This window comes from Pelmatolapia mariae, linkage group LG13, assembly GCF_036321145.2.
Source record: "Pelmatolapia mariae isolate MD_Pm_ZW linkage group LG13, Pm_UMD_F_2, whole genome shotgun sequence".
Taxonomy (NCBI): Eukaryota; Metazoa; Chordata; class Actinopteri; order Cichliformes; family Cichlidae; genus Pelmatolapia; species Pelmatolapia mariae.
In genome coordinates, this window is record NC_086238.1 from 18,904,768 (window position 1) to 18,928,527 (window position 23,760).

Genomic DNA, 23,760 nt, shown 5'->3' on the forward strand with positions numbered 1-23,760 from the left:
TAACTGCTTTAGACTGTGGGAAGAAGCCCACGTATGTACAGGAAGAACATGTGAAGATTGCAGAACATGCAAATCTTCACACAGCCGACCAGGAGATTTAACCCTCTACCAATGCACTAAGCAAATTTATAAATAAGGTACATTGTCATTGCTTTGAATTCAGAAAGGTGCTTCAGGATGAGACATGTAAAATCCCTCCAACTGGGACTGCTGAAGGTTGCCTCCTGTTGGGCACTAGTGAAATATCTTTAAGAAGACACATCCAGGACGTCAGATGCCAGAAGTGCACTCTGATACCAGAATTATCCCTGAGATCTCATTGTGTCACTATCTAGAGCTACTGAACATAGATGAGTCCTGGAATGCGTTGTAAGTCGGCTGTTAACATTTTCACCATGACAGTCCAGGATGCCTGCACATGATCTCAAGCTCATACCTTGCCTAACTGTGCAATGAGATTCTCCTGCTACCAGTGCTCTAATTTCTACACTAGGGATAACATAAATAATGGTGGCTTCAAAACAGTGGCTCCCAGTATACCACAGGTCTGGGCTTGGAAATGCTGACCCTTGTGTCAATCACAAACAACATTTGAGCAAAACTACTTCAACAGCAAAAATCTAAATTATAATCCACAAGTCAGCAAACTAGACACAAGACAGCCGTAAACACAGCCAGGGACAGGGCAAGACTATAGTAGAGGCCCATGCCCTCTGGCACAACAATTGCTCTGTTTATACAAGCATCAAATAGCTCCAGGCAGCAGCCCAACTTCCATAACACCTCTTTACATAAAATGCCTTGTTCTGGAAATGTAATTCTACACAGCTCAATACATGGTAAACTTAATATATACTCAGTTTATAATAACTACGTTTAGAATGTGATGACAAAGCCAAATGTTATCAAAAAGCTAATCAGAGCCGCAGCTTTAAAGTTACCTATTTCCTTCTACATGGTCCTGCTCTTTACTTGTGTGAAAAGCACAAATCATGAGAGGATGATGCAATTTTTTTTTTCTAGTGTTAGTTTCACTTACTTTTTCTAAGGTTATGAGGTAGAAATCAAGACCTTTAGGGAGTCACCGGGCTGACATGTGGCCCCAGCTTAGCGGCCCTTTTTAGCTCTGCTCGTCATGCTGCAGTCGCACATCTGCACCTATATATCAAAGCCATGCACAAAAACATTCCTGAGAGCAAAGCAGGGGTGATTTGTGTGCCTTTCTCCTTCTTTTTTGATTAAAATTCATCTGTGATCTGACTGTTCGCTCAGCTAAAAGCTATACCTTTTAAATCAGTCATCCGTCCAGAACTTTGACCTGCACCACATTAAGACCAGCACTGACATCACAACTGTTTCCCCTCTCCCCGCCGAGTCTCATGCCTCTTTCATATATTTTCTCTTGTCCTCGACAGATGGACAACCTTGCAGCCAGAGATTTTTTAAGTGTTTAATAAATGTAATACAACCTATATAGTGTTGAAGAAAGGGCCCTAAACCAGAACCATGTGCGGGAAGTGGATGGCGGCCGTTAGGGGCCACAGCTAATGTGGTTCAACATGTGGACCGGGCCATGCTAGAAGGTTCACTTACATGTGGACAGTTTATGACCTTCAGCGCTGTTCCCTCAAAATGTAGACAGCGTCCTTACATTGCTATTCTCTAGTTTATAGCGTGATATCTTGTTTTTAAATGCACCTCTCCACGAGAGGAGAGTAATAAAAGGATACAGGTGATGTTGGAATGCAGTGTCTTTCATGTTTTTATCTCACAGAGAAGAAGCACTGTGGTATTATGTTCATAAAGGGGGTAATATATGAAAATGTTTGACTTATTGTCAAATTAAGGGGAAGAATGTCATGACCCTGGTTGTTTATCTGCATGCCTCTGGTTGTTATTTCATTCAGCTCGGTCCTGACACTGCTAACCACAACAGACAGTGAAGTGCTCCTGAGAAGGAATGTGAGTAGTGATGCGACTGGATAAATCATAAACACTTGGAAGTTACCCAGCAGCTGTGCAGGGCAATTGCTCAAACTGAAGTATTATCAGATCTTGACCTGAGTTGTAAACAAAAATCAGCAGACTCCCAACGGTTTTTGCGGTTTTGTTTTTCTGTAACATTCCCCCTGCTTAGAATCAAACATGTATGAGTATCTATCAAGCCAAACAAATCTAAGATGTGTTTCTTTGTGTTTTGTTTTGGGTGGGTTTTTTTGCTATTGTATTTTAACCCGTCACTGGGTCAGTCATTGAGAACTCATGCTCTGCAGTCACATTTTGCACAATCCCACTTCCATCAAATGTCTAATAGGAGTGTGTCACTTGGATAAAAGCTTCTGTCACAGCTAATGCAATTTTATATTCTCGCTGGGAGACTTACTGAGCTCTCGCTCCCTCAGTACAGCAGCCAACATACTGAAAGAGCCGTCACACCAAGGACACCATCTGTTTGACCCGCTGCCCCCTGGTAGAAACTTCTGGGTCCATCATGTCACAGACGAACAGATTTAAGAACAGCTTCCACCCTCATGTGAGAACTGAACACTCCCAAACATTTAGTGATTGCACTTACATTTCTAAAAAACTGCACAGATGTGCCCATATCTCAACTGCTCGATGATCCAGCAGTGCAATATCTCAGCTGGCATTCATTGCATTGCATAATTATTTATATAATTATATTTATATAATTACTATCTGAAATTAGCTGATTTTTACATTGTGACTGGGGCATGTGGTGTGGATGCATTTACAGGTTTTGTGCTCCATTTCTGCTGATAGACTATAAAACAGGGTAGAAAAATAAAACAGACACTGTGTTCAGACAATAATCTTTGCCTTAGTTAAATCAAGTGAATTGACTACTATATACTCAAGAGTCTTTAGATAAAATGTACATTTTGCAAACTACAACTAGCCTGCTAATTTCTAGAAATATCCACAATGGTCTACAACTAAATGGAGTGGGATTTCATTTGTATTATGGATATGTGTTTACACACGTCTAAACTAGTTACACAAACACAACAAATAGTTTGACAAAGATGCATTATCCCCTCAAAAGGGTACTCATTAAGGTGCGTTCAGGAAATATACACAGGATGCTTTATAATATTACATTTATTATATTTTATATTTTGTAATTGTTTCTGAAAACTTAATATCCTAAATTACAGCAAAGGTTTTAAAGTTTCTAAAGCTATAAAATATATCAAATTCAAATAGGTTTTAGGCTGAATATGTTAAAAAAGTGGCACAAAGCAAGTAGAAAACATATTGTTACTATTTTAGCAGAGTGGATCATACCCGGCCTTACTAAAAAAAATCCTGCAGCTAAAGGAATAATTTGAAGAGGTTTGTAGAGAAAACAAACCTGAAGGTGCACATCGACCTCTATAAAAGTAAATATTATATATGCTATATTTAAAAAAATATGTTTTATGTATAAATCGGTTTTAGGTGACACAAAAGCCTTTTTTCCGAGACTAAATGTGATATACAGGCTATGGCCAACATTTGACTACTTCTAAATGCTTTAAAGCCACAGCTACAAAGAGACATTGTACTTTCATATTCACCTAATGGAACAGCTAATGTAAAACATGAGGGTGAGATCCACGAATGTATTAAATGCTATCTGACTCACATTTTTGTACAGCCTAATATTTCACTAAGCCTTAGCATTTCATTCAGAGATGTACTCTAGATAAGTGCAATAATCTCGGTTTGATGGATGGCCCAGCCGGAGCCTAGGGCCAGTGGTGTGTACATACTGCACTGGTTGCGGCAGAACGATAAAAACCCACACAGGCAGGTGTGTTTGGTTAAGATGCACTTGTCAAGTGGGGTGACAAGCATGTCTGTGCTCATTCAAGTGAACCCCTTATCGGTACCTCCATGTCCCACTCATGAGACAAAAGCACTTCCCATGTTTGTATGATTTACCTCTCAAGAAAATGCGCGAGCACACGCACGCTGTGTACACACATGCGCAACAATATCTCACAGAAAGTGTGTTTGCTAGAAATGTATACATATTTATATATCCTGTCATTGCTGCTTACCTGTACAGTATACCCACAACCCAGCACCAGTACCGAGTATGGAGAACATTCTTCGGTTATGCTGCATTGTTTTTGTTTTTTAGCTTTTTCTTCGCCTTTGGATATTTAAGCAGCTTTCATTGAATTTTTTTTATATTCCTTCACTTATCTAATTCCCTTAGAACGCGCGAGCGAGCGCTATCACCTTATTTTGACACCTCAACTTTCACCGGGGTGAGCCGGAAGTGATGTCAGACTAGGAAGTAAATCTCGCCACTGGCCGTCAGCAGTGAGCAGTAATGGACTGCAACAACAACAGCAAGTTCAGCGAAGATTAGCCGAAAGTGTCGCATGAGTGTGTTTGTGGGAAGAGTTTGTGCCGAGCTGAAGCGCTGAATGTCCGTGTGGTGTTGGTGAAAATGACACCGAGGTAAGAAGCTGTGTGCTTGTGTGTGATGCTCTCTGTGTGCCCACCAGCTAGCCGCATAATGCTAACGTTGTCCTCCAGTCTTAACTGAATTTACCCCTAACAAAGCCTTACGAAAAAGTGACAATTTAATATTGCCTCGCATCATTTAATTGTTGTAATCAGTTTAGTAATATTTACTTTTGACAAACCTGTGGAGAGACGCTCACTTAAAGGGACATTGCATCTTAATGTGACTTACGTGGCTACTTACACCACTTCTTTCATGTATACCTGCATCAATGCGTCATCTAGAGTTATCTAGAGCCACAGCCCATGACTGCTTTACTTGAATATGTGCACAGCTTCTTAATCTCAGTCAAAACCTCTATTTTCAGTCTAAACTAATTTGAAAATAATACATGAAACGGTCGCTCCATATCCCACTGAGTGACTCACTAATTCAGTGACAATGACACCAAAATGTGTCACTGGATGAGATCACCAATATCTGCCTTAAACCTCCATCTTAGGGACATATATTTAAAGATATTGTGCAAATCATACAGTGCAAAATGTGATTTCTGCTTAGCCGTATTACTTCCAAAGTGGCTGCCATCAAATTATTAGCAGGCTGCCTGCTTTAATATCAGTTCTGTGTCTTCATAAGCCAGGCTTTCGTTCTTGGCAAAAATAATGATGTTTTCCTGTTTCTTTCTGTTCTGTTTTCTTGCAGATGACTCAGCAGTGGCTTGGACATCTGTGATCTGACAGAAGATGAGACTTGCTCAGTTTGTCAAACTTATGGTCCACTGTAAAAAGTGCTGCTAAACGCTGACATCAAACTATAGTGAATCATGATTGCTGCTTCTTGCATGTCGCACTCACTGAAAAAAACTGCTGCATAAATTATATTTGACTTTATTTTGAATGGATTTCAGTTAACAGTTGGTGCTTACAATGTCACTGGGCGAGCAGTCTCAAAAGTGGTTTCCAACCCATGTCCAAGCCACTGTTCTTCAAGCAACTGGTTTACAGGCCAAAGGCAAAAATGGCACCAATGATGCCTACACTATCATCCAGCTGGGCAAGGAGAAGTACTCAACATCAGTGGCGGAGAAAACCCTTAACCCTGTGTGGAGAGAAGAAGCCTCCTTTGAATTACCTGGCCTACTTTTGGAGGGCAACCCAGAAGTGTATGAACTCTGCCTCATAGTGATGCATCGCTCTTTGGTTGGGATGGACAAGTTTCTGGGTCAGAAGTGCATAAATCTTAATGAAATCTTTGATAACAAGGAGAGAAAGAAAACAGAGTAAGTATTAAAAAAAACTGTAAAAGTCTATTAGATATCACAAAATGTCACAATGGTTCTTTGAGAAGTACTTAAGAATGAGGTACTTCTGTTATAAGCATGTATTTTTGCTCTCTGATATTTATGGTATATATACTTTTTGGAAAATATAATTCCTTCAGATTTTCTGGGACAGAAATACTACTGTTAGCAGTTTTTGCAGTCATTGCAAGGTCAATAGTTTCCTTTTAAGAGAAGACCTGGGGCGGTTTTAACACTAACAAAAATCATGGGACATACAGCATGTTTTTATATAGTATAGTTCTTAGACAGTAGCATCACATGTACATTATTCAGGGTCTTTAGTCTGTAGTGTCTTGTTGGTATAGAGACAGACCTTTGAGAGGAAGTGGAAAATATTTTCACAGCCTTTCCAGTCATAAGTGGATTACACCATGAGCTAAGTCAGTTGTTATTTGTCACATTTGCCACAAGTATTACTGCCATATTAGACTTCACAAATGTGCTGTCTTTTGCGTGTTATATTCTGCAATGTGGGCTCAATTAAGGTCATGACCCAACCCTGTTGCTCCACATGATTTTCTTTGTGCACTTGCTTTAGAAATACACTTTATTAGATACATGTGTTTTGATCTTAAGAGCAGAGTAAATGAAATGCTCTAACAGAAGCACTTAACTTTAAAACCATTTAGCACACCAGTGACACACTTTCATGCTCAGTTAGCAAGGACATGTTGGTTGTACTTTTTTTTTTTTTTTTCCATCTTCATGACACTGTATTGTTTGAGGCTTAGCAATGGATTGGCCTACGCTGCAGAGAGATTATTTTAGAGTAATTACTGACACCAGTTGACCTAACTGAAACTAGTGGAGCTGGACAAACATGTCTTGTTAGCCACTCCTATACTCCATTTTTTGTTTTTGTTTTTTAAAAGGTGTGAATGTAATATGGTCTCTCCTTCAGAGCCAAAGACACCTGGGATTAAATCTTGGCTTGTTTCTGTACAGTTTAGTTTCCCTCGTGTTAAAATCTGGCCTCTATGCATTGTGCCTTTCTTGGCGCAAAATACATTCCAGTTTGGAAACAGATATTTATCTATGCCAATATATTGGTGGACAATAGTGGGCGTCTCTCTGAGTCATAATTGGGTGGCTTGTTAAGGCTGCTTGGTTACCTTCAAGTAAAGTCATGCCAGAATAAGGTTTGTCCTCTTTAAAGTTACTGAAAAAAGATTTGAGGAGAGAGATCGATGTATAGATGTACATTCAAATAAACTAACACAGTGTAAACCATCAGAGCTTGGAGAGACTCTGCTGTATTTGGCTAAACTTTGGTTGATGAGCCTCACAAGTCCAACACACACGCACACACACACACACATTTCTTAACCCTACATTAAGCAAACAGGAACTGCGAAACCAAATTGGATCTGGTGTTAATTAGCTCACTGCACATTTCGGGGGGGAAGGACATTAGCTGACTTCCTCTTTGCCCATCAGTTGGGAGAATCACAATATGTTATAATCAGTGTGAACGGGTTTTATTTATTTAGGTGCCTCAACTGATGCACCTTGAGGCTGTGCACTTTTTCAGCAGTGGTTCTGTAACGGATATCGCCGTGTTACTTGCTGGCCTAATACCCACGCCGCAGCCATACTTGACAATGATGCCAGGGCTCTCGATACTATATCCACACTCCACAGTGGGTCTCTGTTCACCACGGCCCATCCGCAGTGTTTTTGAACTGGCATATTGGGGAGGAAAGCCCGTACTGATATCTGAGAAGGCAGCCCATAATTATCGCACACCTGTGTTTGTTGATTGTGAGGAGTTTCCCAGCGGCTTGGACCAGAGTGGGAGGATTGTGGTTCCAAGCACAGGGAGGTTTATCTTGGCCTTGAGACACACGTGAGGTGCAGGCTCGGCCCCACGGCAGCGGCATGCTGTGGCTACTGATCAGGCGGAGCACGGCGCGCAGCCTGGGAATTGGCCCCAACAAGGCCTTTCATGACTGAGGCTTCTGGGATGCGAGCTAGACTGCTTAAAATAGCGTTCAGCAGCTGTGATTTCTTATAAAGCCAATACCAGCACTTTTTTTAAAAAATCAATTGAATTGATAACTCAAATTTCATGTCAGACTGCAAGGAGTACTATAAATCTTCATTTAAATCTAGAAGAAAATATCAGTAATTGTAGTCAAGCAGATACACTTAAGCAAATATGTTTTTTTTTTTGACTTGGTTATACTGATAAAGCATCCCATTTTAGAATATATTCCATGTTTGTGGCAAAGGCAGTGAGAAAATATTGACGCTTGTTTCATCCTGATGCTGGTTTCCTAATGGCCTCCTTCACAGGCCCTCTAACACAGAGGATGTGTCTCATTAGCATGTATGAACTGTTGTGTGCAAAGCCTGCGATGTGGCTTTGCAGTTTCCCAATTGCTTGTCGTTGCATTTCTGAACAAAGGCCAGATTTGTGCAAATGCCACTTTATTTCGCTCAGAGCGAAGGCATAAATCCCATTACTTCCAGTTGAAAAAAGCAGAGAGGTTAAACAAATAGGAGCCAAAAAAACAGCCTGAAATGGTCTGTATTATTCGGCAGCAGACAATTTATTTTTTTAGGTTCAGTTTGCAAAGAATGTTTATCCTTTGAGTTATAAATTTGTGTTCTCATATGTGTCATAAAAAAGTTCAAATGATTTAAGCCCCTGCATTTGTGTGTCGCCTTTGGATTAGTCTTCTCAAATTAGACTTTTCAGTAGTAGCCATAAAGATGTATGTAAAGCCCATTAGAAGGAATGAGGGCTATTTTTCCATTTGTCATATTGTTTGATCGTGTAAGGACTTTTACCACATTCTGACTTTGTATCCCTGTCTTGCTGAATTATGTTGCATTACGCGTAATCAACTCAGAGGATTTTTATAAACCCTGCTCTTTTTATATAAATTGTCTCATTGAATTTGCTCAGCTTAAGCTTCCTGCGCTCTCATTTTTAGCTGGTATTCCTTGGAGTCCAAGCCCGGGAAGAAGAGGAAAGAACGAGGTCGCATTCAAGTCAGCATTCAGTTCATGAGGAACAACATGACGGCCAGCATGTTTGACCTCTCCATGAAGGAAAAGCCCCGCTCGCCTTTTTCCAAACTTAAGGACAAAGTGAAGGGTCGAAAACACGACAGCGGCTTTGGTGACGCTTCTTCAGCCATCGTGCCTCGGTCCGCCGTGTGTGATTCGGAGCCCAGCCGTCAGTCTGGCGCACCAGAACGTCAATCCCAGCCTGAAACAAAAGTCAAGAGACCGCTACTCGCTGGGGCCCATAAACTCTCTGCAGCGCATTCCATGTCAGATCTCATCGGGACCCACTTTCGACCCAAACTGGATTCCATGAACTCCATAGAAGAGAGTGGTGAGGACCAACGCTTCTGTTTTTCACAGTAGTTTGTTACATTTGTCACTTTTTGGTTTGGTATACTTTTATTGCTGCCAGAGCGATCTCTGAAGAGGATTTTGATACTGTTTTAAAACCAGTTCCCATATTAACTGAAGCTGCCGATGCATTTTCGTTATTGTGTTTATAAGAACGGGGGATAGTGGTTTAAGCAGTTGACTGGGATCCAAAATATTTCAGTGAAGACTCAATCTTAAGTGTTAAAATTATAGAGAATAGTCAGAATGACACTGTGGTGCATTGTGGCATCCTGTCTGTCAGGACAATGTTTTAGTGTTTGTTTGTTACAAATATATGGCTCTTATAGTGTTAATCCACAATTTCATTGTACATGTACAATGAAAGTAAAGGGCTAGTCTATTTTATTATATTTTAAAATGGGATGTTGTTGCAATTTCTAGAGGCCATCTGTAGATGTCTGTAAAAATGCTTGCTTGTATATAATCCTATTAACAATATAAGGTACTGTAAGTCTCAACTCAATAAGGTAGTAATGTAGGCCATTTATGTCAGTCTTTGACATTTTAGTCATTTTCTGTTTTTAAGCTGAAATTTTCCATCTCAACCAGTCTCCAATTTACCAGTTCTTTCTGCAAAGTTAGTGCAGCTGTAACTCATGCAAACAGTAGTTGTGATTCGTATAGTAAAGGCTGAGATGTTCACTAGAATCTGCTGTTAAAATGTAACATGTCAGAGTGAAAAATAAGTTTAGTGATAATAACAAAAAAAAAGATATTTTGCTTTATTTTTGCTGAAAGAGGTTCAAACAGTAGAATACTTCTGCACATAAACCTATGGGGAAAACACCCCCCAAACAAACCTTTGTATTATTATCCGCAGTTAGTTTTTAACTGTTGTGATCACACTGGTTCTTCTGGTTCTATATATTGACACAGTATTTTATTCACAATGGCAACATAAAGAAAAACACTCGTTAATGAGTGGAGGTGTTCGTTTTCAAGAACAAATACCCAATCCAGGGTTTGCCATTTGGATTTGATCAGCTACTTATTTATGTTACTGCTTCACTTTTACCTATAAATTCTTCTTTTGGGTTTTCAAACCTGAATGAAAATCGTGGCTCACTTGCACACTTCTGCATCATTATATTTAAAAATATAATATCTATGATTTTAATCATGCTGGACTCCACAGATGCAATGTGGTAGTTTTGTGATAAAGCAGTAAAATTCTTATTCTTACCAAGTGAAGCTGCAGTCAGACAGTTATCATATTTATCTGATTTACATTATCAAAGTCATCTCTTGTCCACTAAGGGTATAGATAATCACTGGTAGATAATCAGTACCTTGTGATAAGTTTGAATTTATATTGAAAGTTTCTTTGCCTTGAGGTGGAGGGGAAACCAATCTCAAGTTGTAAAGGTCTGAATGCAGTTGTAGAGGTTAAAGGGCAGACATAAAAATATATAAAACTGTATGGCGGACTCATGTAAACCAATGCTGATAAAATATTAATTGGATAGGCTGCTTGACCACCTCAAAGAATGGTACAAGTGTTTTTTTTTAATCATTTCTTCTATGTCTAAACTGATAATGAATTGAGTTCACCCAATCCCTTTTAACAAAACCCCAAAAAACATATTTTTTTCTTATTACATTTCTAATTTATCTTCTAGGAAGTACAGGTGGCCCTCACAGGCGTTCCCAGAGTGAGGTGCCAGGCTTCCAGGACGACGAAGCACACGGTGACCCTTTCACTGATATCACTGACACCCTGCCACAGAAGTATGCCACGCTCCCACGCAACCGCAACCCATTTGAGGGGGAGCACGGGCAGCTGTGGGACCGACCAGAGCGGAAGGAGAAAAAGGAGAAGGTCAGCCTACTGGAACGCGTGACAGGAAAGAAGGAAGGCCGCAAGACCAGCAATGGGGGGCGTTCAGGGAGCTCTGGAGACCTGCGTTCCCCAAACCCCTTTAGTGGAGACTCGCAAGCAGACACTAACCCATTCAGCTCCAACTACAAAGCCAGGTTGTCCTGTTTTTGTTTGTATTTGTGGTTAAGTTAGCTTTATTGGCTATATTGGCATCATCACTTTATTTGACTTTTTCTTTTCTTGTCCCAGTCAGGAATAACAATGGGAGTTTTTTTCTAAAAAAAAACCCCCAGAAATTTACAAGAGAACACACTTAAAAACAAAATGTATGTTGTCTTATTAAAACAAAGACAAAGTCTGTGTTTGGCTCCTGCAGAGCAGTGATTGCAGCATGCTACGTGTGTCTTTTTCATCACAATCAAGGAATCTCAAAATCCCAAAACATCATCTTGGAATGCCAATGGAATAGTCACTGCTCCACAGAATATTTGCTTGACATTCCAGTAAAGTTCTCAACACCTTGTTGATTGAAATCTACTTTCTGATAGACCCTCTCTCGCTCTCTTTCTCATTATGTTGTCAAATATTATTTAAACATTTCCACTGAGCCAGTTACATCTTTTTCCTGTGTTACATAAAGAGTTGGTGAGCACTGTAGCTAAGTTCTGGTTTATCAGAGTGGAAGGTGTCATTAGTGGCTCTTTAGAGTGCCTGGGTTTGATAACCGAGCCCTCTGAGCTATAGTAATGAGATCCCCTGAAGAGATAGACCACCCAATTAACCACTTATCTCTGTAGGCACTAGTCCATCATCTTTACTGCTGCCTTTGTCATACACTAGCTCAGCGGTCATTTGTAATGTAGTGCATGGGTGAAAAAAGGTGTTTTCAAGTTTATTATTTATTCCTTGTTAATGTATTTATTATTATTCTCCTAGCGCAGGACATGAGTACATCAGAGCTTCTATATTTGCAAAAGTCTGCTAAAATACAGAGTGCAATGCTTTAATGTGATTACTAACTTTGCATTTGGTTGTTTTGCAGTGACAAAAAATTAACCGGACCCGACATCACCTTTGGCCAGAAGAAGAAGGACAAAAAAATAGTAAGAATATGGTTTAGAAAGTGATATAGTTTCATATTACCTGACAGTGGCTGAAAGTGTAGAGGAAAAAAAGGGAGAATAAGTGCAACAGATACATTTGTGTACATTTTATATGTAATGCTGAGCAGATTTTGTTATTGAGGACTCTTAAGCAGCTGGTGACATTGATTTGTGAGACCCCTGACAACTCAGACGTGCCATTCAACTAATTAGCAGCTGCACACATCGGTCATCATGTCCGATCTAATCATAGTTTGAAGTGGTGTGAAATTTCGGCCTGTAAGGTCAGTTGTAGTGATGTATTGCACAGATTGTTTAATTGCTGTTTGGTTTTTTTATGAGACAGGGCACAGAAATACTTAAAGATATCATTTTTACCTTATTTGTAGATAAAGTTTTTAACTCTTTAGTAGTTGCTAGTTGTTCAGTAGTTAAAATTCGCAGACTGTTACACAGCAAAACTGGTATAGATGAAGGAGCAGGGGGGAGCAATAGCCGAAGTGATGCCTAAATGAGAAGGAGAATGCTGATAATGGCTTTCCTCACCTTTCTTTGTGGGTGTTGAGGGCTGTCGGTATCCACACATGTGCCCCCGTGCATGCCGCTGTGCCTCGCAGAAATGGCAGCTCCCATTTCCTCTGCTTCAAGGCCCTAATTAACTACACGCAGGAGGGAGGGAGGGCAGTGAGAGATTTCAAAGGACTGAGCTTTTAGATTCTCAAAGCTGAGCTCATTAGAAACTGTAATGACACAACTGGAGAATGCCAAGTGTGCGCCTTATCTTCTCCTCACTACTGATCGCAGAAAAATGGTCATCATTACTTTGCCAGTTCATGGTCATTTCCAGGCCTTTGTCACCAACCACTAAAGCTCCTGATTATTATGCCGTGGGGGTGTGTATATATATGTGTGTGTGCGTGTGAGAGGGAAAGCGAGTGTGTGCATGCATACATGCTTGTACGTGAAACCAGCATCCTTCCATATGGCTGTCTGCTCTCTTATTCCCTCTCAGATGGCTTAAGTGCAGTATCTTTCAGTGAGATGGCTTTTTTTTTTTTTGGGGTAGGTGTGTTTGTGTGAGGAATAGGTTACCGAGCTCTGTTCCTGAAACCCTCCTTACGTTGGACATTTAATCTCTGTGGCAAATATTTCATTTTGGTTTGTGTCGCCCCACAGTAGCCTCTATGCTGTTAGAAGCGATAAGATACCTGGTAAGCAGTCCTGCTCCAGCTCTTTCTGCATTGTCTTTACCCAGCAGTGAAGGCTTGAATGGTGCATGGGAGTGGAAGCTGATAAGTGTGGTATTTTAAACAGGGTGAAGGCTTTGCTGTTCTATCCGTTCAGGGGAGGATGCCCAGCACTGAAGCGATAAAGTGGTCCCTCATTAAAAACGATTACAGCTCCTCTCGTACCCGCGCAATATGATCTGCACATACTGTACCACCCTGCTCTGTCCAACTAGATTGTCCTCAAAGAGCAAAGCTGGGCTTGGGTTGCATTCGTATTTTGGCATTTATTAGCGTGACCTTTATTTGTAGAAATATGCAGCCTGGCATTTCCCCCTCAAAACAAAGATTAAATTGTTTTGGTAATCTTTATTGTTAAGTACTGGCAGATTATTTGGAGTTTTTGCCCGAGTCGTCTTGAATTAAAGAGTATGTGTTTTTTAACACTAGAAAGCAAAGACAAAGATGTGCTGTAGTGTCAAAGCTAAGTCCTAATAGAGTAGTTAAGCTATAAGGGACCTTATAGGGTCCTTGTTTTTCACCTTTAGATAGGTTACTGTCCAAAAGTCATGTTCCTACTGGCATTTTTTGATTTACTGAAAAATGTGCAAACATACATGGAAATACAGTATAAGTTAAAACAGGATTTGTGCAATTCTAACAACCTTGAAAGTCAATTTTTGATATGACCACCTTTATTCTATAATTGTCTGAGGGAAGCTTTTTACAAAAACCTTTCTGCATTCATAATTTTATCAGTTTTGACCCAGACTCCATCACCAGAAAGCATGAAGGAGCCTCCTTTAGTGGTTGCAGTAGACACTTACCTCTCTTCTGACCACTTCCATACATATATATGACGATTACAACCAAAATAAAATTTCAAATTTGGATTCCTCACTCCATAAGATCTGTTGCCTCTGATTTTCAGTCCAGTTCTTGTGTAAATTGTATAATAACTTTCCTCAAGAATGATTTCTTGACAGCCACCTGTCCACTGAGACTGTTGTCTGAGGGGTCAGGTTCATCTTTCAAACTTTAATGAAACAATTGAGAATTGCCTCCGTTTCTGCATTTTGTTCTTCAAGGATCAAAAGAAAAACTTTCCTGTGGTCACACGTTAGATGGCTTATACACTGATAGTATTATGTGTGTGATAGGCCAGTAACAGCCAAACAGTAAATCTTTAGGCACTAGTGTTAAATCAGAATGTTTATTACCGAATTCATTGACCATGTCAGAGCTGAAACTCTACTATCCTCAGTTAGCCTTTATTAGTAGCACAACACAAGATAAACATGTGACTCTGTGCCAAACAGCCTAATTAGTCAGCAATGATGGAGCATAAAGACTTATTGGTGCCCCGATCGTCAAAGATTTAAGCCCCCTTTTACAAAACATATGTATGCACAACATGGTCATGATCATTTCTTTGTTTTCCACTTTCAGGAGGTGACACAGGAAAGCGTGGCTGCCTATAGCAACTTGTCTTTTGAAGAGGTTGTGCAGGAACTCATCAAACAGAAAGAAGTGGTGAAAAAGAAAGATGCCCACATCAGGGAACTGGAGGATTACATTGATAACCTGCTGGTACGCGTCATGGAGGAGACACCGAGTATTCTACGGACACCCTATGAGCCAAAAAAGAAGGCGGGCAAACTTTCCAAAAAGTAGAAAAAATGACCCAGGATGAAAAGGTACTAATGAAGGTTTAGCAATAGCTCATGAATCGTTATCAGGTGTTAAAGTGAGTGGGAACAAATAGAACTGATCAATTATTGAGTTACTATTCAGTGGTTAGTTTTTCTAGGCTTTTTTATTTTTTTAATATGTAGGTCATACAGGTTTTGGCCTTTTTTGGCATTCTTATAATTCCGTGTTATAATTTTTTTCATGATTACTTCTTGGAGTGTATTCTTAGGTACTTAAACAGGAGACATTCAGCTTATTGAAGTCAAATCAAATCTTTTCACACCAACTATGTTTAGCTGTACTGTACTTGTAAACCAACAGAGGTCTGTTGCACACACAGTTGCCATCAGCTGCTGAGAAGCTCTTACAGTGCAAATGCTGCCAAATTCGTGTTTACCAGATGCTGTAGTCACAGTTATGTGCTGTTTGCTGAGAGATGGTCTAGAGGTTTATAAGATGAAGCTGTAGGTACTGCGTTACAATCAAGTGCAAGTCCAAAACTTGCCACTTAAACTGCGGTGCACGTCACGGCATCAGCTTTTTGTCCCCAGCCTGCCTCCTGGTGCAGATGTGGACACATTCAGCTTTAGTGATTGATGGATTTTCCTAGAAACACTGGAAGATAGTTGTAAGAATTTGCTGACAGTTCCTGGAAGCCTGGTTTGTCTCTAACGTCCTGAGGTGTGCATTTTTTTCTCCTCAAGAACAAATGCACATTCCTTTTATCAGTTACTGACATTTTATTTTTTACTCTTATTGTGATGACTATCATTTAATTTTCTTTGACCAAGGCTCTTAAAGTCCCTGGTTGGAGTTGATAATTCTTACTTTAAGTGCAATAATCATATTAAAGGTAATGCTTTATATTCTGCTGGTAATGGTCTTGTTTACATTTTAATCACATGTTGGAGTAAAACTCCTCTCTTTATGTTGATTTGATAAAAAAGCTTGGAGTTCTTTGTTACTGATTGAACAGCCTTCCTCTTTTTCATACTTTTTATTTTTGCTCAAGATTGTGTTAATGCTACCATCTGCACATGTGGGTATATGCTCAGTCATTTTTACTTATCCATTTTTCAAAGCTCATTTACAATGGGTTTGTAAGGTACCTGATGTTAAAAGCGACACTGTATTCCCATACCCCCCTCCCACGACCTATCCTATTGTGAAAAAACTGTAACTAAAACAAAAATTCATGCATATGTAATTCCTATTTAGGCTCAAATTCACTATGTACTGTGTGTCTTACCACTTTATGGGGTGCTAATGAGAATTCACTAATAATTTTCAGGGTAAATAACCAGTGATTGCCATTTAGATAACATGTTAACCATGAGAAGCTAACTGTTCTCATTTCACTTTAAAGGTTAGGGTTTCTATGTTAAACCATGCTCCTTAATTTTAATTTATCCGTGTGTCCTGACCAAATGCTACAGCTACAGGGCAGCTGCTGGTACTTAAGTAAGGTTGTTCTTGGATAAAGCCACTTTTATGTGTGATTGTGCCATAGACTGTAGAAAAATGGATGGATATAGCCACTGTGGTGTCACTTAGAGCTTTTGGCTTGTGGAAACCCCCATTCTGAGACTTCAGCTCCAGCTGTTTAGCCATCTCTGAAGCCAAACTTGGTGATCAAAAGGCATCATATGCTAACAAATTGATAAATCGTAGGGTTAAGTTAAAAAAAAATGTTTTTTAAAAATGCCACACTTGATTTAACAGGCTTGAAGTTGGTAATTAAAACATTAGAAACATTTTTCTAATGATATAATGATCTCCTGCTGGCCATTGGAAAACAAAAAATGGTGGCTGGCTTTGATTTTAGAGCCAGGGCTAAATTTTTCTTTTTTATACAGTCTATGGCTGTGCAACCTGTAGTATAGTCATTTAGTGATGGTTAGGGTTACATCTATAATTGTTTATTTCAGCTGTATTTACAGTGTTAAACATGTTTAATAGTCACATAACTGTCATTTACTCATCGTTGCCATGTTTAACAATATATCAAACATCTGCATCAGGCGATGTTTGATATGTGAGGCCATGAGGAGGATCCATCTTATCCTGTTTAGTGGTTTTTGTACTATTTATGAGTTTTTAATTGTTTTGCAGTCTTGGAAATATTTGACCTTTACACTGTATGATACCAAATCCCATATGAGGCAAACTGCTACACTAGATCTGTGGAATTTCAACACAAACACAACTTACATTTTCATGAACGTCACATCAGTCAAACACTTTTTTTGGCATGCACAAGTTATTACTTTCTTTCTGCTGTGGAAGTGGTTATTTTATCGGATGTGCGAACGTAAGGCCAAAACCTCCTGTTACTGAATGTCTTGCGGGCGACTTTGAAATACTTAAGTCCGAAATGCATGTATACAGTACACTAACAAGGTGATCGATCCTTGCTTGCCTTTAAAGTATTTGGAGTATCCAAAGAGAACATTTCATAGGTGTTTTTATTCTCTTGTGTTTTTTGTTTTTTTTAAATCCCTTTTCTTTTTACCCAGACACATTATGGACAAGAAGTTACTGCTGATATTTTCTGTCTGATGATGTGACAAAGGCATCGGGTTTATTTCTTTGTATTGAAAATGGTTATCTGATGTTTTATCTGTATGTTTTTTTGCAATGCTAACAGTGTTTGAATTAGCTTTTTGGAATCACGAGTGCTTTTTGGCTAAGAATCTACTTTCCATGATGGACAAGCTTCTCACTGATTGCCTTCCAACTTTAGTTGAAGTGTTAATCCTGGGCTCGTATGTTTTAGGCTTTACTAACCACTTTAACCGGCCTGTATTGGTGGGCTGCCAGGTGTTCATTGATCTTTTCAAGCTCTTACGAATTCTATTGTACATTTTATATAGTCGCTCGCAATGTTACTTCAAGCGCTTTTGAGTTTATACACATTTTGTAAAATGTTTGAAATTGTGCTTCCTGGGGAAGGTGTCATTTTACTTGAGTTCCAAAAAGCGATTCACTTTCATCATTTATTTCATGTTTTTTTTTTTTTTTTTTTTTTTTTTTTTTTTTTTTTTATAGACGTAATTTCTGGGAGTGGTGTTCGGGCGATTAACTCCCAAGTCTTTAATGTGGTCCTGTGTTCAGACGATTAACTAACAAAAATATATTTTCTCAGATTACATATAATGTCAGTACATTTGTACCCTCAGGTTGTTTAGTTCAAATGAAAACTGGGGGTGACTAGTTCAAATTAATTGATTTTGGTTGTCAGTTTGTCTTTTAGCTTGATTGATACATTTGCTTTATGCTTTAACATAATTTGGTGCTTTGGTAGATGTCATATGAAAACACAAATCTAAATGAAAAGCATTTTGAAATTATGTTTGACAACAACAGTGCAAAGGGATATTTTGCACCCAAAAAAAGGAAAGATCTGCATCTATATTCTTTGGCTCTTTGCATAATGTTTCTCATACAATAAATCTGAATATGCAAAGCACTTAAAATGCTTGAAGGTAAAATTTCCCCCCACCATAATTTAAGTTTATTAATTGTGTATATGCATCAGTGTACACCTTAAATGTGTTGTAGGTAAATCTCCGCCCTGTTCCAACAAATAGTGCAAATACACTGGGATTTTTTTTTTCCTTCTTGATGAAAATGACATAAAGCTCCAGTTGGGGATCTGACAATCCTCCTCCTGGTAGTCTTTTACTGATAATATGATGCTGCTTGCCATAGGCCACATAGAGCTGCCAGACACTAAGACTTAAGCTGCAGCTAAATCCCCTGACGGTGCTTGTAATGTGGCACACAGTTTTGAAGGAAATGATGACTGCGTTTATAAAAGATCTCGCTATTTAGCAAAGCGTCATCGAGTTTAGAGGAGTGAATGGCGTGAATGCACAGGGGCCAACACAATGAAACATGAGTGGCTCCAACATGATGGAGACCTAAAATTACTTTTTTGATGTAAACGTGTTGGGTCTACTTCTGTCTGTGTGTATGTGTGTGTGTGATTGGTCTCACAGTTCATTCAGACTTTCTAATGCTACAAATCAATGAAATGGATGTTTGAATTCTTGTCATTCCTGCATGTCGACCACATGTTTTGATTATGTCTCACTTACACACAAGCCAACTTGTATAGCTTTTACTCATCTAGAAACCTTTGATCCACTTGATCGGGTTCTAGTGGGTTCATTTTGATCAAACCTCATCACATGACCATGTTGTAATCTATTTAAGTCAAAACTGTATAGTTAACAAATGTGAAGGTAGATCAACTTTTTGTGTTTAATCTTTACACTTTAGCAAATATGCAAAACTTTCCTGGATGTTTGGGGATACGAATGTATGTTTTTTTTCTATTATTATTCTTATAATTATTGTAGTTATACATTGTGGTGTAGAAAATGTATGTATTATAACAGTGTAATGCTGTTAATGGTGACTGTATGTAAAGTGCCAACAAAAGCACTTCATAAGAATTTGGTGATGCAGTTTAACGTGCACCAGTTCTCCATGTGCTACAGTTTGTAACATGAACTTTTAGATATTACCATGACTATTATAATTAAATCCCAAGGTTTCACTGGATGTAGCTTGAAAGGCACAGGTACGATTGTTTTAGTCCTTTTCAATAAAGTTACAGTAAGGAAAACTGGTGATTTGCTTAATTTTTTTTTTTTTTTTGAGTTGCATCAAAAGCCCGTAATGGTGAATAAATTAGGATTTTATGTGTTGTGAGTCTCTTTTGCAGTAGATCTGTTTAATCCATCAGTGCAGCTCAAATCTGATGCAAATCTTCCATAAAGTGGATCGCTGTCTCTTCCATTTAACACCTGTCCTGTGGATAAAATACAAGCCACTCTCAATTAACTCTGATCTCGCTGGCAGTTGAACTACAATTAGTGTTTCTAATTGCGCTGATTTGTGTCAGAGCTTTTGTTTTCTTCCTGCTCAAAGCGTCGCTTCCCTTTGTTCTGGAGAAATTCCCATGCCCTCCAGGCGAAAGAGAGAAGTGGCATCATCTGACAACTGAGTAGCGAGATTGCTTTTAAAAACTGCACTTTCATTTGCTTATGTGTGCAACAGCGCTGTGTGAAATCTTTTGGGAAAAGCACTTGTGGTGTTTACCAGCCGATGGCTTTTGTAAGAGGCGGTTCGCTTCCCTGTCTCCCCGCCACGTAGCTGGTTAAAATGTAACCTCTCCCTTGTCACCTCAGCCTGACGGTGCATCTCCAGCAGTGCACCAGGTGCCAGTCCACACCGCCACAGCACCACCTTGGAGCTGACAATAGAAGCTGCATACAGTGAAAATGACAGACACCAGTAATATAATAAATGTTACAGGAGAAATGGCAGCACAGTCACCTGTGTTGGCTTAGTCACTGAATTTTGAGACTAAATTTAAGCTGCCTCTTGTCATTTAGACACCACCATAATGCCATAATGTTAAATTATAGGTAACAGAAGTGGCATCATACATAATAAAGCTATTTTTTTCTTTAATGTTTATTAACTTGTAGTCTGCCTTGACAGACACTGGACATAAAAAAAGCATGTAATTGGGGCTTTATGTAGGTGTCACCTGATGTATTTATAAGCTAATTGGCATGCTCAGTGTCATCCTTACACATTCATCACCAGATTGAATTTCCCTGATCCCATCTTTTGTGCGGTGGTGGCACGTGTCATCTGAGTGCCTACTAGACTGACGCCCCATTAGTTCATTGTGCGTTATATCATATGGCTGTAATTTGAGGAAATATCTAACAAACGTGTTATGCAAGATTCTGTGGGCGCAGGAGTGCCCTCAGCGTGCCAGAAAGGGCCACCCACAGGTCACCTGCGCACCCCTTTAAATATGGATGGGCGTCAAAGCGGGGATCAGTGTCACCCTGCACGCGTCTGTGAATGGAAGTGCCTCAGGCAATCATGGAGAAACTTATGTGACAAGAAATTCAGCAGATGGATGAGGTGTTTTAGGGGAAAAACCAGACCTATTTGGGCAGCTGGCTCGAACTAGCTGCGTGATCGGGGGCCAGATGTCAAGGTCAACCCCCTCCAGCTCCCAAGAGAATCAGACCCCACCCGCTCATCAAGCGTAGGACCCTTTGTTGTTGGATAGTTAACAATTTGCATAGGTGCTTGAGATAAATCAGGTGTCAAACACGCTGTGGATCCCTGTGTTGAGCATTGTGTTGATGGCATTGTCTTCCTCTGATAGCTGCCACGCGTCTGGTATCAGGTGAACAAAGCCAGATGACAACCAGAGGAAAGAGAAACCTATCAACAGTGAAGCGCAAGCAAGTGTGAAGGTGAAGGAAGAGAACTCATTTAACTGCAAAAGGGATGCAGTGACATTAAATAAACATATATTAACCTCTAATATAATAAAGACACTTTTAAACTGAACTTCCCAAAGAAGAATCAACAGAAACTTTAAAATCCTTCATTCCCGCAGCTATTAGGTCAGTTAACACTAACCATTTTAATTTAGGTTAATATTTTTATAATTGTTATGATTTATTGTTGTTTGCATTTAAAGACTAAGTTGTGTGGGTAAGCTAGAAACAAATTCCCCCTTTTTGGGATTAGCTCATTCTGAATATACGCTCACTGGACACTTTATCAGGTACGCTTTGCTAGTACTAGGTTGATCCTCTTTTTCCTTCAGAACTGCATAAATTCTTTGTGCACAGGTTCAACAAAGTGCTGGAGACATCCCTCAGAGGATTTTGGTCTATATAAAGGGACAGACATGGTCAGCAACAATACTCAGGTAGGCTGTGGAGTTTAAATGATGCTCAGTTGGTACTAAAGGGCCCAAAGCATGGCAATGAAGCATCCCCGAGAAAACATCAACTGTCAATACAAGGCAGGATGGATCCATATTATTATGTTGTTTATGACAAATTCTGCCTTTACCATTAAAGTATTTAGACCTGACAATGTTGTTCCAGTTTTCTGTTGTACAGTTTTGGCGTGTGTATTGTCATTGTAGTGTTTTTACCTGAAAGGAGTGGCACCCAGGTGTTCTTCTACTGTAGCCATCTGCTTCAAGCTTTGATGTGCTGTGCATTCAGAGATGCTCTTCTGCATACCTCGGTTGAAAAGAGTCGTTATTTGAGTTACTGTTGCCCTCAGACCCTTCCGTGCAAACCTCAGAGATGGATGTGTGGGGGAAAATCCCAGCAGAGAACAGTTTATGAAATACTCATACAGGCAACCGACAATCATGCCATGTTCAAAGCTAATTATATTACCTTTCCTCCCCATTCTGATGCTCGATTTTAACGTCAGCAGGTCGGCTTGATCATGTCTACATGTCTGCTCATAAGATACTTGCGTTTATGAGCGGTTGAACAGGTGGACCTAATAAAGTGGCCGGCGAGTTTACCCCCCACGCCATGTTTTCAAGCATGTCTCTGTTTTTCTTCTCCATCAGGTATTTAAGTTTGTATTTCTAACAGTTGAATGAATTCGTGTACTTCAGTTTTCAAGTGCTTCCTCTCAGATTTAGCTAACCTTAGTTTATTTCATCTAATTTCATTATAATTTTGCTTATACAACCAAACTCTGCGTCATAACATACGCATCAGACGGTATAGTATCTGGTGAAATTATTCTGTAAATATAGCTAGCTGCTAGATAACTAATTGATTGTTAATTTAGCTAATTTCCCGATTAGCATCAGCTATTACTTCTACTTCTAGTTTAGCAGGTAAACTTTAATTTTACCAATAACACCAACATTAACATGCGCCTTGTGAGGACCACTTGGAATCCTTTTATTACATTTTAATTTTTAATGTTGTTATTTATTTACTTATTTATTTATTTATGTTAGACTTACCTTTTTGTAGGCTATGAAAGCAACTCTCTTCGCTGCGTCAGCAGTAAGTGGCACTTGGAAACTGCAGACTTCCATCAGCACACTGCATGTTTGCGTGTAATCATTTTTAGCCTGCAGTTGGCATCAGAAATAACGTGGAAACATCAAGTCAGTGATGAGGAACTCTGATAATTGAATTTTCGTGTTGTTACCAGGGAAAAACACACCATAAACGCTATGTTGTATTCACTTGTTGTGTTTATAATTTGTAACCATTAAATCTTACATATAATTCTGCTTGGAATTAAGTTAAACATCTTTTAATCTGAAACAGTGTCTATCAGTTTGCTGTTATTACTGTGTGGTATTTTGCAAAGTTCACTTTCTAACCATGATTTGCGATCGTCACAGCAGGCTAACCCAAAAGCACGCGGGCTGCTCGCTGGATAGATCACATTAGAACTTCACTGCTATAGCTCTGCAAAGCCATGCTAAAACTGGAGTAATACAATCAATCAATCAGTCATCTCCTGACTTCACAGCACAGGAGAGCTCTGCTGGAATGCTGCTAAGCTGCAGATGTACCAGCCAAATTACTCCAGAGGGGAATTACCAGGCCATAAATCCAGACGTCAGGAGGATGGTTGTAGCCTATTTCACGGTTTAAAAAAAAAGAAAATTCATGCAACTTGTTTTCACAACTCCATAAAAACGTCTGGCTGTGCAGAGCTCAAACTTATCTTGGCCAACAGATCTAAACATGTTTGCATCCAAACATGGCTTCAGATCACAGGGACTTTAAACATCCTCAGAATCTGCTGTCGTTCACCATGTCCTGACAGGCCCTTTAAAATGAATGATCTGCAGCGTGACA

The 23,760-nt window shown here is 39.5% G+C and overlaps 1 protein-coding gene across 1 annotated transcript; it reads left to right on the plus strand.

Moving 5' to 3' along the window:
• Positions 1 to 4,315: 4,315 nt before the first annotated feature.
• LOC134639882 (rab11 family-interacting protein 2) lies at positions 4,316 to 18,051 on the plus strand. Its single transcript, XM_063491389.1, has 6 exons — positions 4,316 to 4,476; positions 5,189 to 5,765; positions 8,768 to 9,174; positions 10,856 to 11,210; positions 12,098 to 12,158; positions 14,834 to 18,051. Exons 2-6 carry the CDS (start codon positions 5,413 to 5,415, stop codon positions 15,056 to 15,058), a joined length of 1,401 nt encoding a protein of 466 aa, XP_063347459.1. The 5' UTR covers positions 4,316 to 4,476; positions 5,189 to 5,412; the 3' UTR covers positions 15,059 to 18,051.
• Positions 18,052 to 23,760: the final 5,709 nt, after the last annotated feature.

What these genes read in the sequence shown, in the direction of transcription:
- LOC134639882 (XM_063491389.1), top strand. Translation starts at nt 5,413, where the DNA reads ATGTCACTGGGCGAGCAGTCTCAAAAGTGGTTTCCAACCCATGTCCAA. An exon ending in AAGGAGAGAAAGAAAACAGA is followed by an intron (nt 5,766 to 8,767) that starts GTAAGTATTAAA and finishes TCTCATTTTTAG; the next exon opens with CTGGTATTCCTTGGAGTCCA. An exon ending in GAACTCCATAGAAGAGAGTG is followed by an intron (nt 9,175 to 10,855) that starts GTGAGGACCAAC and finishes TTTATCTTCTAG; the next exon opens with GAAGTACAGGTGGCCCTCAC.